Raw genomic sequence first — 10,908 nt, forward strand, 5'->3', positions numbered from 1 at the left:
AACTGAAAAGCAATCTTTTTAAAATTATTTTTAATAATCAAAAGATTAAAAATTTTTCAAATTCGAAAAATATTCGAAGAAATATGAAACTATTCTTTTAGTTTTTTATCAATAAGGATGAGAAACGACTGTTGAGCTGGATTCAAATTTTTTATATTTATTTATTTTTCTATTTTTTTGAACTCTTTGTTACTTTCAGATACGTTTAGACTTAGCTCATTTTTTTAAGCGGAAAATTAGTTTATATTGTTTTTAACTTACTTTAAGGGAGCTTTGTCATTAAATTACAGACGTGAAGAATGCTTGTTTTTTTTGTTAACGTAGATGCAAACATTTGACCAAATTTAAGAGGCAATAATCTCTACCAAGCTTTCAGGACCTTTTTTTATCATGTTATGTCAGATAGCTTTTTAGGCTTTTTAGTTATCGTATTTAGCGTTTTACTTGGCTACTATTTCTTGCTGTCGAATTTTTCTTAAAATATTAAGAACAGAATTTTTTTTTGTAATTTTTATATGCTTCATACTTGATGAAAAATGTTTTTCTTAAAACAATTTTTAACTTCAATGAAGTATATTTGTCAGTTTCTACATTTGCGTTAATGAAATTGTCTTGATTTCCTTAAAATTTGAGCTCGATAAGAAGTAGGTTCATTCATTCATTTCCGTGTGGCTGGCATAATGTCATTTGTATTCCATTCCTTTCCATATGAAAAAGATTTCAAAGGTCTAAGAAGTTGGCGTGGTTACAGGAAGTATTGCAAGCACAAAGTAGCAGTGTCGTTGGGAGTGTGTATGTGTAGTTCTGTACAGCAAAACTTATCCAATGCACTGAGTGGCAAGCCTGAAACTGTAAATTCAAGGAGCAATGTAACGAGTCCGAAGAGTGATAAAGCAGTGTGGTACTTTGCATATGGTTCTAATCTATCTCCAAAGGTTTTTGGACCTCGTTCTTCCAATATTTGGAGAAGATTTCAATATCTGGAAGCGACAAAAGCACGTTTACCTGGTTTCCGACTTGTTTTCAATGTCCGTGGCATACCTTTGTTGGAACCTTGTTTTGCAAATATTCGAGAAGACCCAGATGGTATTGTAACTGGCGTGTTGTACAAGTTGAGCTATAGTGACTGGAAGAGATTGACAAGAAGTGAGGGTGTAGATATAACTGGTGTTTATAAGGAAAGGAGCGTTAGAGTCTTGAAAGAAGACAGTGGCGAAACACTCATGGCTTTTACTCTAGTTGCAGAAGATAGTCGTTTTACTTTTGCCGAAGAAGTTATGCCGTCTTCGAGGTATCTCCGTTTGGTTTTGGATGGCATGCAACATTGGAAGTTGAATAGTGTTCATCGTTTTTTGGGTTTGAAACAAGAGAAGGATATAGCATCTCACTCTGTCTCGAGTCGCCCTGCCTTTGCTGTAGTGAATACACTTGCAGGTTTCCTACCTGCAGATCTTGTTTCGTTTTCATCCGTAGCGCACTGGGAGACAGGAGCATTGCGTTTTCTCAAGGTGCCTTCTCAACCGTTGGAAGAGAGTTGTGTAGAAAACTCTCAAACTTTCATCAGCGAATATTCTTCTTCCGCGAAATCTCAAGTGAAACCCGTCTTGTTGTATTTACCAGGTATTGATGGAACAGGTTTAGGTATACTTCCACAACTGGATGCACTTCGTAAGCATTTTGATGTGCATTGTCTTGTATGGCCATCTTCAAAATTGTACAATTGGCAACAACTTGTAGACAAAACTCTCGTATTGATCGAAGATATCATAAGTAAAGAGCGTTCGCAAGGTTGGTCATTGGAAGATTCATCAAAAGTTTGGTTAGTTGCAGAAAGTATGGGATGTTGTCTTGCTTTATTACTGGCGGAGAAAAGACCTGAATTATTTGAACACATAACTTTAGTCAATCCTGCCACAAGTTATTCGAGGTCATTTTTCTCGAGTATATTATCAAAACTGGATACGCTTCCACCATTGGTTTATCAAGTTGCACCAGTTGCCATCTCCCCTCTTTTATTAGACTTTGGACGGAGATTGTCGCAACCTGACAAACTTTTACATGCCGCTCGAAGTTTACCAAAGTTATCGGAAATTCTTCCTCCAGAAACACTTGGTCACCGTATTCGTCTTATTGAGAAGTTTTCGGCAAATGTCAAAGAATGGAGACGATTGAAAACTAAAGTTTTGATTATTGCCTCTGTGAATGATCTTCTCATTCCTTCCTATGCCGAGTCGGAGAGACTTTTAGATATATTTCCAAAGTCAGTGCGTTATATTAGTCACTATGGAGGTCATGGACTATTATTAGAACGTGATATTGGTTTATCACAACTTATTCTACGCTCGCATGAGATATTATCTTCTTCAGAGTCAAGCAACACTAAATATCAAAACATTTATCCCGGGGAGAAAACTCTTCCGGTTGCCAATGTGAGTCACTTAGGTTCAACTGAAGAGTCCCATGATGAAGATTTCAAGTTCCCATCTCTAGAAGACATCCATAGAGCCAAACAACAACTTTTACTGTACAATAAGATTTTTTCACCTGTTTTTATTGGTACTAATCGTGTTCCTGAGCAGAGAGGACGTCCTATTCTATTTGTAGGAAATCATACTTTGTATGGAATTACTGATGTCCCCTTTTTTATCGAACATTTTTTGAGCAAAAGAAATATTCTGATTCGAGCATTGGCACATCCAATATTTTGGAATTGGCAATCCCGTGATAGAAGTTCTCGTCTTTCTCGTTCCTTATGGGATGATTCCTCTCGTTTTCTGGAAGTTATGGAACGTTTTGGTTCTGTTCCTGCCACTCCTCGTAATTTATATCGTCTTCTTGAGAAGAAGCAGTCTGTTTTGTTGTTTCCCGGTGGTGCAAGAGAAGCATTTAAACGCAAAGACGAAGCTTATTCCTTACATTGGCCTCGTGAAGCAGAATTTGTTCGAATGGCTATTCGACATGATGCTTGGATTGTTCCTTTTTCTTGTGTAGGTCCTGAAGATAACTTTCAAATTATTTTGGATGGAGAAGAGTTGATTCAACTTCCTCTAGTGGGGCGTTTGATGGAGTCTTTGTTTTCTCTTTCCGATATGCCAAAGGGAGATGTTGTTCGTGAGTGGAAAGGCCCATTGAACAAACAAGACCTTGTGAATTTTATTCAACCCTTATCCATTCCACGTTCTCCACACCGAATTTACTTTTACTTTTCTTCTCCTATTGATAGTAGATTGTATACATCAGCAATGAAGAATAGAAGCCAAGTAGAAGAAATGTACGGTAATATTCGTGACCAAGTGGAAAATGGGATTAGATATTTATTGGATAAAAGGAAAGAAGATCCCTTTGAAGTTTGGTGGAAACGTATAGTATTTGAATCTGTTACAGGTGTAGCAGCGCCAACTAAGTGGCAATGGTCACTTCGAGATGGATATTTGGATAGATTATAAAATTTGTCCCAACATCGATTTGTAAAGACAAATTTCATCCTTGAAATAAGTTTTGATTTCCTTAAGATTCTGAAGGAAGAGGGGTGCATAGAATAGGAAATGGATAATGAATGGAGAGAGATATTCTTATGTATCATCTTGAGGCATATCTTTCTTCTTGAAAGCTCACGATTCGACGAAATCTTAGAATATTCATCGGGGAAGGTCCGGGTTTGCCCAGCAAACAACGTGTAAGTTGGTTTGCTCGAGAGAGCACCATCACAACTCAAAAAGTGGTGGTCCTACTTACCAGAAATGACACTCGCTCTGTATATCTTTATCTGTTACACTTTCTCCTCCTACATATATACACTCTGGTATAGGCTGTTTGCACAAGACATAAAGGGTAGGCTTTTATGGATGCAAACCCCCCATATATATACAAAGAGTGTGTTATGGAGAGGAGTGTAACTGGAACAGGATATAGAGCAAAGGTGGAACAAATGGGTGGGTTGGGCAACTGCTTGTTGTGGGTTTTACAACAAGCAAAGTACAATTCGTGAGGTCGTTGATATTCTCCTATTATCTGAGTAAGAGTTCTCTCTTTCTCTCTCTTCTTCCTATCAATGATACAAGACTTTCTCTCCTATCCATTTCCTATATAGATAGGATATGCAACGATAACTGAATCCGGACTACTCTTCAAGAATGAAAGCATATGTTACTCTTTTACCATCCAATTTTTGGGTTGAAGAGGGAGGATGGTTGGGTTCCACAAGACTAGCAGCAGTAGTGGTTATTATCCAAAGTATCCTGTTTATTCATTCGTATCAGCTCAATTTGATAATAAACCATGGGTAGGAAATAAAAGTAGGACAATTCTAATAAAGTAACGTCCAAATAGGTAAAGCGCTCGCTGTTGAGCAAGTTTTCTCGCCATGGGTTGATTTCCATCGGAACGAGTCCTCATAACACTCGTCGATTGACAAAGGCTTGTCTAAAAGCTACTGCAGTGTCTAGTCAAATAACTATTGCACAACAAGACTTACTGGACTATGTCCTCCCTCTGGACTTGGGAAGAAAAGCACTGAACAATAGTGCCATGAAAGCAGTAGTCAACGAAAAATTGGGTAAGCCTAGAAGCGCTCACCTTTTGGGGTTTTGTATAATCTTGTGTGCATTTCTATAGCACTCTTAGAACTGATGAATCCTATTCCTGTACCTGTGGATTCACCGGAATTGGATGGCAGGTGGCGTTTGCTGTATACCGATTCCGAACTTGTTTTGGGTGTGTCAAGGCCACGCTGGTTTCAACCTGTTGGTGCGCTATATCAGACTATATTCTTGGACACTTTGGAAGCGGAGAACGCTGAAACCATCAAGCCTTTTGGTATATCTTTAGAGAACAAAGTGTGGGCAACTTTGACTAAATCACCACCTAAAAAAGTATTTTTACAATTTCGACGGTTTCAGTTTGGACCGATTAGGTTTTCTGCACCTACAAACGCACGAGGCTTTTTAGAAACCACATTTTTGGATCACCGAATGCGCATTTCTCGTGATCATAGAAAACATGTGTTTGTATTGGTGAAGGAATAATGAATATCAAAAATAGGGATAATTGTATTTTTGAGTATATAGTCAGGAGGATAATGATCGGCGGGTGTATGTTTTTGTATAAAATTGCATAAACAAAAGCAAATAAGAACCGTTACAAACGATGCTAATTATCCAAGCAGGTATACCACCACAACTATGAGTCGTTCTCCATTGCCAATAGAGATAGGGAATACTCAATAAGAAGGAACATACAAACTGGATAATTTGCATCGTTGTTATCCATCTTCGCCAAGGCACTTGAATATGCATAGCCTAGAGAGAGCCCATTTTCAAAATGAAATACAAAAAGAAGCAACGAGAATACTTGCCGAAACAGCAAAATAAGCGTACATCCAAATATGAATAAAAGTATTGAAGAGCATTCCCTAGAGCAAAAAGAATAAGAATATTCAAAGAAAAGATCGATATTACACACCAAACTTGCAAAAGTGAGACCAAAACGGACCCACGCCCACGTTTCCAACAAAACGGAAGCATGATGCCACACCTAGCAGGAATCAATATTCACTACAACTCTTGAATGCAACAGATAACTTACATGAAGAAAAGTAAGTTGCTTTCCACGACAAATCAAGATGAACGTATCCAACAACTCATAAAACTTGGACAAGTGGAATATATATAACCAAGAGATGATGGAAGGTGATGAAAATGAGAAGAGTGATGCTTCAGTCATCGTCGAATAAGGACAATAGATAGCTTTCCAGCCATCTTTACTCCAGGTGTCTTTCAGAGCCTTGGTTATACCTACGAACATCCATAAACTAGCCAAAGCCAATAACAAGTTATGCAACACGACAATAAGTTGTAGCTGATACGGTTTCCTGATGAGTTTTCGAACAACCACCACTGAAGAGAAATAGAATAGCCAAGTTATGAGTAACGTCGTCAGGTCAGGCCACATCCCATCAAAAATTTTGATGATAAACTCGTATCGTGATTAAGTAACAATCCCGTACAAGTTTAAAGAATGTGCAGCAAAAAAAAGTTATCAAAAGAAGAGGATATGAAATGACTCAATATATCAGCTGAAGCAATCTGTTTATAACTGAAATTGTAAATGGAAACTGAAGCATCATAAGGACATATTTACCTCGTGTTAAAAGAACAAAATAATGACTGATCCAGAAAAATTGGAAAAATGCCATAGTGAAATATATTTATGAAGTGATGACAAACAATAAAGAAAATGGCGCCACCATCTCGTGGAAAATCCAAAAGAAAAATGCTATTTGTGGTTTCGACCAACTTACTTTATTCGTTATCCTGGAAAAGATTTGTTTCCTATCAAAACTTTCCTTCCAAATATATTTATCCTAGTTACTGGAGTAGAGCAAAGCAACAGTACAAGTGGTTGCCTTTCCGGCACCGTTTTGTACCATCCTTGCGACGACTAGCTATCTCCTGTTGCTCCCATGCTCCAAGTTCCATTGCAGTAAACAATGTCAAAAAGACAAAGGCTAAGACGCATCTATCAACTTTCCTTTTGCCAAGTAACGAAAACAGCCCTTTGCTTCTGAAAATTAGACACACTTGTGCCCACGTGATGGCAATGGCTGTACAAAAGCTATTTCCAGAAGCCAAAGTAACTATTGGTCCTTGGATAGATAATGGCTTTTATTACGATTTTTCTCTAAGGACTCCTTTTACAGACGAAGACTTGAAAAATATTGAGAAGGAGATGAAAAGGATCATTCAGAGGAAGTTGCCTCTGAGGAGGGAAGTCGTCTCTAGGGAAGAAGCCAAGAAAAGAATCCAAGAAATACAAGAACCATACAAGTTGGAAATATTGGATTCTATTGTAGAAGAACCCATCACGATATACTATATCGGAAATGAGTGGTGGGATTTATGTGCAGGTCCACATGTTGAACATACTGGAATCATAAATGCTGAAGCTTTTCGACTGGAAACAATAGCTGGCGCTTACTGGAGAGGAGATGAGAATAGAGAAATGTTGCAGAGAATTTATGGAACAGCTTGGGAAACGAAAGAACAGTTAGAAGAGTACTTGAAACAAAAAGAAGAGGCTAAAAAACGGGATCACCGAGTAATTGGACAGCAATTGGATTTGTTTAGTATCCAAGAAGAAGCAGGAAGTGGACTAGTATTTTGGCATCCTAAGGGTGCTTTGGTTCGCAACTTGATGGAGGACTTTTGGAGAAGAGAACATCTGAAGCATGGGTACGTAGTTGCCTTTTGGAATTGTACCAACAAGGATGAAAAAATATTTTTATAGTTATGAGTTGTTGAATACACCGCATATTGCCAAGGTCGACCTTTGGAAAGTCTCTGGACATTATGATTTTTATAGAGACTCGATGTTTCAGCAGATACAAGTGGAAAACGAACCATATCAATTGAAACCTATGAATTGCCCCTTTCATTGTCTTGTTTACAAAAATTCTTTAAAGTCTTATCGCGACCTTCCTATTCGATGGGCAGAATTGGGTACAGTATATCGGTGAGCTATATATTTTTACATTTTTTTGTGTAGGAGATGTAACTTTTCAATAGTTATGAGCGTTCTGGAACTTTGCACGGTTTGATGAGAGTTCGTGGGTTTACCCAAGATGATGCTCATATATTTTGCCTTGAAGAGCAACTGAGTCAGGAAATCCGAATGGTACTTTTACTTGCCCAAAGGATTTTAAGTCGGTTCGGTTTCCATGAATTTGAAGTTACTTTATCCACGAGGCCAGAAAAGTATGTGGGAAGTGATGAGATATGGGAAAGAGCTACCAATGCTCTCAAGGAAGCAATGGAAGCAGAGGTGAGTATTTATTTTTTGTCATCTCGCGTTAGAAATCTACTAACAAATGTCTGTCCATAGAATTGGCGTTATATGATTGATCAAGGCGGAGGTGCTTTTTATGGACCAAAAATTGATATCAAAGTTAGAGATGCAATTGGAAGATTATGGCAGTGTTCCACTATACAGTGTGATTTTAACCTTCCCGAGCGTTTTCAGTTAGAATATGTTTCCAATGAAGGCGTTAGGAGGCGACCTATTATGGTACATCGTGCTATCTTTGGTTCATTGGAACGTTTCTTTGGTATTTTGTTGGAAAACTGTGCTGGTGATCTTCCTTTGTGGTTGGCTCCTGTTCAGTTGAAATGGATCGGTCTCTCCGAAGAAGCTAAAGCAACTTGCAACAAATATTATGAATATGCCCAACAGGTAAGTATAATATTGGATATACAAACCTTTGTGACATATGTATTGTTTTCCATTCACAGAAAGGCTTACGTACTCAAGTGGATCAGTCTGGAGACCGTATTTCTAAATGTATTCGCAATGGAGAACTTGAAAAGATACCATTGATGGCCATTGTAGGACCCAAGGAACTGCAAACGGGTCTCATCAGTGTGCGGTCGAGAAGTTTAGGAGATTTGGGTCAGTTATCGTTGGAAACTTTGTTGAACAAAATGGTTAGTGCTACTCAAGAAGCTTGTGATTTACAAGATATATTATGAAAAGACTGTCTCATGGATGCATCGAAAATCATGTCGCAACAACCTTCTCTGAGCTATTTTCACTCCGCATAATAAATTGTTCCAATCTTCGAGCATGAGGAAAAGCAATCCATTTCAAATGACCCAACAATAACCAAGGAATAAGGATCAACCAACCTATATTTATGCATGTCAAGAATTGCAAACCGAAATAAACTGGAACGTACTTAAAGCCTGACATACAAAGGCAAACATATCAATAGCAATGACTTGAACCAAACTAATAGAAGGACCACAAACTTGCTCATAAACAGTTGTAAGTGGAATAGTCAATATTGTACAGTTGGTGACAGTTGCAAGTTCATCCTGTGAGTCGTGTGAGCGATGCATATTGTTTTCTATGAAAACATACCAATAAGAAGGGAACCAATTCGTTCAGAAACTGCGTATTATTGAGTTGCAAAAAACTTTCAATGGTAGGTAAGTTGGATGCCAACTAAAAGTTTGCACTCAGAAAAAAGCACAAAGCATAAGATATGAAAACTTACCGTAACTACCGTATCCAGTACATTGCTTGGTAAGGAAGGACAGACAATTCCTTTTTGAATAAATACATTCTGCTGAACCAACGTTGGAGATAACGAGTTATTAGAATTGTATTCATCCACTTGCTTTAAAGAGATACAAGTATCGCCAACTGTGGTGCCAAGACCGATGAATAGCGCTATACACCACCATGCAAGTAACAAAGCAAAAATAGAGCTGATATAATGAACTATATGCCATCTTCCCACATGAAAACGACTCGTTGAATAATAAAAATAATAAAATGCCAATATCTGAAGCGATATAATGATCAGAACACCAATAAAAGAATAATATACTACTCGATGTCCATAACTCGCCACAGCATTCATGGTGGATATCGTTCCATTCAATGAAGAAACAAATGATGAAACTTGCGAGTTGATTTGTTGCAAACTTGACTCAATAGAAGAGTCGAACGAACTAGGAAGCGCTGAAGTAACTAGCTGTTCGAAATAGTGGACGGAAGAAGTTGCCAAGTTAGCAGTATCCGTAAAATTCTTTGCTGCAGAATCAATTACTTGGAAGATTTCGTCTGCAGAATAATCAATCGATACAGTTGATATATACCCAAGAGATATACTAAAGAACAGTATAAAGTACAATAAAGTAGAAATTTCTGTGCGACATAAAATGGAAAGCTTTGAGGAGCGAATTATTTCACTAGGTGGGACAGGCGTATATCCCAAGCTTTCCGTTCTCCTTTTGTAAAGAGTGTAAACCAAGACTGCTAATAGATATATTAAACATACGACAGCACCACTTATCAACCAAGGAAGACAAGTGTAAAACTGATGAATTGCGTCTACAAGACCACAACGTGTCAAGTTTTTATAGCGTTGAAGAGGGTCTTCTTACACTTTTCTGTGAATTCAAGAGTATTGTTACCTCCAAGACGAGGATAATCATGGAAAAGACCAACCCAAACAGAAGTTGGCAAAGCACTTATATTTTTCTCCGTCAAGCTCATATTATTTCTTTGACCCAAGCAAATCAGCAACTTGCAGATGTTCTTCAATCCAATCAATCGTTGGAAGGCAATTCTTTTTGCCCAACTGAACAACAAATGTCACAGAGTTTTTGTGAGACGCCTTTTCATTTGATATGAACACGTGGAAAGTACTTGTTAGAAACGAATGAAAGGATAGTTTGATAATAGTGAAAAATTGGTCAAGCCCTATTATAAAGAATGGGAAGTGTAGCGAGAGGACTGTGAAGTGTTCCGTTATTCAACCGATAATTGACTTTGCCAAGTTATCTACCCTTGTTGCAAACGAAAGATGCTTGACTATAGAAACAAGCATTGTTCATATTCATTTTCGTTTCCCAGAAAACAGAAGAGTGAAAATCTTAAGCATGTATTACTTTTTAGACTGTTCAAAAAATGTGCTTTAGGAACTCCAAAGTTGTCACTTTACTGTTTCCCCAGTTATTTTGTTTCACTTGATTTATTCAGAAAACTGCATTTTTTTGATATATGAACGTTAAGATGATAGTATAGCAAGTTACCTGATTCCTTGTATGCCATGTCACGAGAAAGAGTTCAAGTAGGAGTATCCTTTGCTGCTAAGAAACCGTTTTTACTTTTCTTATAAAGCGTTCTATGAATAATGTATTTATTGTGAACATAAACGTTTTTGTTGTTCCTTTGGTGATCCAATGAGAAAGAACGAAGGAATAGGAAGACAATGTATTCATTTCATTAAAATTCGATACGGCTATCTATCTCATAGAGACGTTGCTTTGATTGGTTTCTTATTCAATGCTTTGTATCAAACTTCTTCAAGGTGGAGCTGCGCTTGGACATCTATTGTACTAAAGA

At 37.7% G+C, this 10,908-nt stretch overlaps 5 protein-coding genes across 6 annotated transcripts; 3 read left to right on the forward strand and 2 right to left on the reverse strand.

Annotated features, from left to right (window-relative positions):
• The first annotated feature begins 589 nt into the window (after positions 1-589).
• On the forward strand, positions 590-4,120 carry Gasu_60530 (uncharacterized protein). Its single transcript, XM_005702787.1, has one exon. It carries the CDS (start codon positions 681-683, stop codon positions 3,444-3,446), a length of 2,766 nt encoding a protein of 921 aa, XP_005702844.1. The 5' UTR covers positions 590-680; the 3' UTR covers positions 3,447-4,120.
• Positions 4,121-4,129: 9 nt separating this feature from the next.
• Gasu_60540 (fibrillin-like protein) lies at positions 4,130-5,122 on the forward strand. Its single transcript, XM_005702788.1, has 3 exons — positions 4,130-4,282; positions 4,330-4,555; positions 4,615-5,122. The coding sequence occupies exons 1-3, from the start codon at positions 4,187-4,189 to the stop codon at positions 5,022-5,024; spliced, it is 732 nt and encodes a 243-aa protein (XP_005702845.1). The 5' UTR covers positions 4,130-4,186; the 3' UTR covers positions 5,025-5,122.
• A 2-nt stretch (positions 5,123-5,124) lies between these two features.
• Positions 5,125-5,989, reverse strand: Gasu_60550 (GNS1/SUR4 membrane family protein). Its single transcript, XM_005702789.1, has 4 exons — positions 5,584-5,989; positions 5,457-5,532; positions 5,354-5,410; positions 5,125-5,297 (listed from the first exon to the last, which is right to left on the reverse strand). Exons 1-4 carry the CDS (start codon positions 5,947-5,949, stop codon positions 5,179-5,181), a joined length of 618 nt encoding a protein of 205 aa, XP_005702846.1. The 5' UTR covers positions 5,950-5,989; the 3' UTR covers positions 5,125-5,178.
• A 270-nt stretch (positions 5,990-6,259) lies between these two features.
• On the forward strand, positions 6,260-8,660 carry Gasu_60560 (threonyl-tRNA synthetase). The gene is made up of 5 exons (XM_005702790.1): positions 6,260-7,229; positions 7,285-7,509; positions 7,563-7,818; positions 7,879-8,226; positions 8,286-8,660. The coding sequence occupies exons 1-5, from the start codon at positions 6,271-6,273 to the stop codon at positions 8,520-8,522; spliced, it is 2,025 nt and encodes a 674-aa protein (XP_005702847.1). The 5' UTR covers positions 6,260-6,270; the 3' UTR covers positions 8,523-8,660.
• A 4-nt stretch (positions 8,661-8,664) lies between these two features.
• Positions 8,665-10,219, reverse strand: Gasu_60570 (hypothetical protein). 2 transcript variants are annotated; one of them, XM_005702792.1, is made up of 4 exons: positions 9,945-10,219; positions 9,050-9,891; positions 8,914-8,997; positions 8,665-8,867 (listed from the first exon to the last, which is right to left on the reverse strand). In XM_005702792.1, the coding sequence occupies exons 1-4, from the start codon at positions 10,054-10,056 to the stop codon at positions 8,694-8,696; spliced, it is 1,212 nt and encodes a 403-aa protein (XP_005702849.1). In that variant the 5' UTR covers positions 10,057-10,219; the 3' UTR covers positions 8,665-8,693. The 2 variants fall into 2 exon arrangements, with proteins under 2 accessions (XP_005702849.1, XP_005702848.1); XM_005702791.1 differs by having other exon boundaries at positions 8,715-8,997.
• Between the last annotated feature and the right edge of the window lie 689 nt (positions 10,220-10,908).

This window comes from Galdieria sulphuraria, assembly GCF_000341285.1.
Source record: "Galdieria sulphuraria unplaced genomic scaffold scaf_69, whole genome shotgun sequence".
Lineage (NCBI taxonomy): Eukaryota > Rhodophyta > Bangiophyceae > Galdieriales > Galdieriaceae > Galdieria > Galdieria sulphuraria.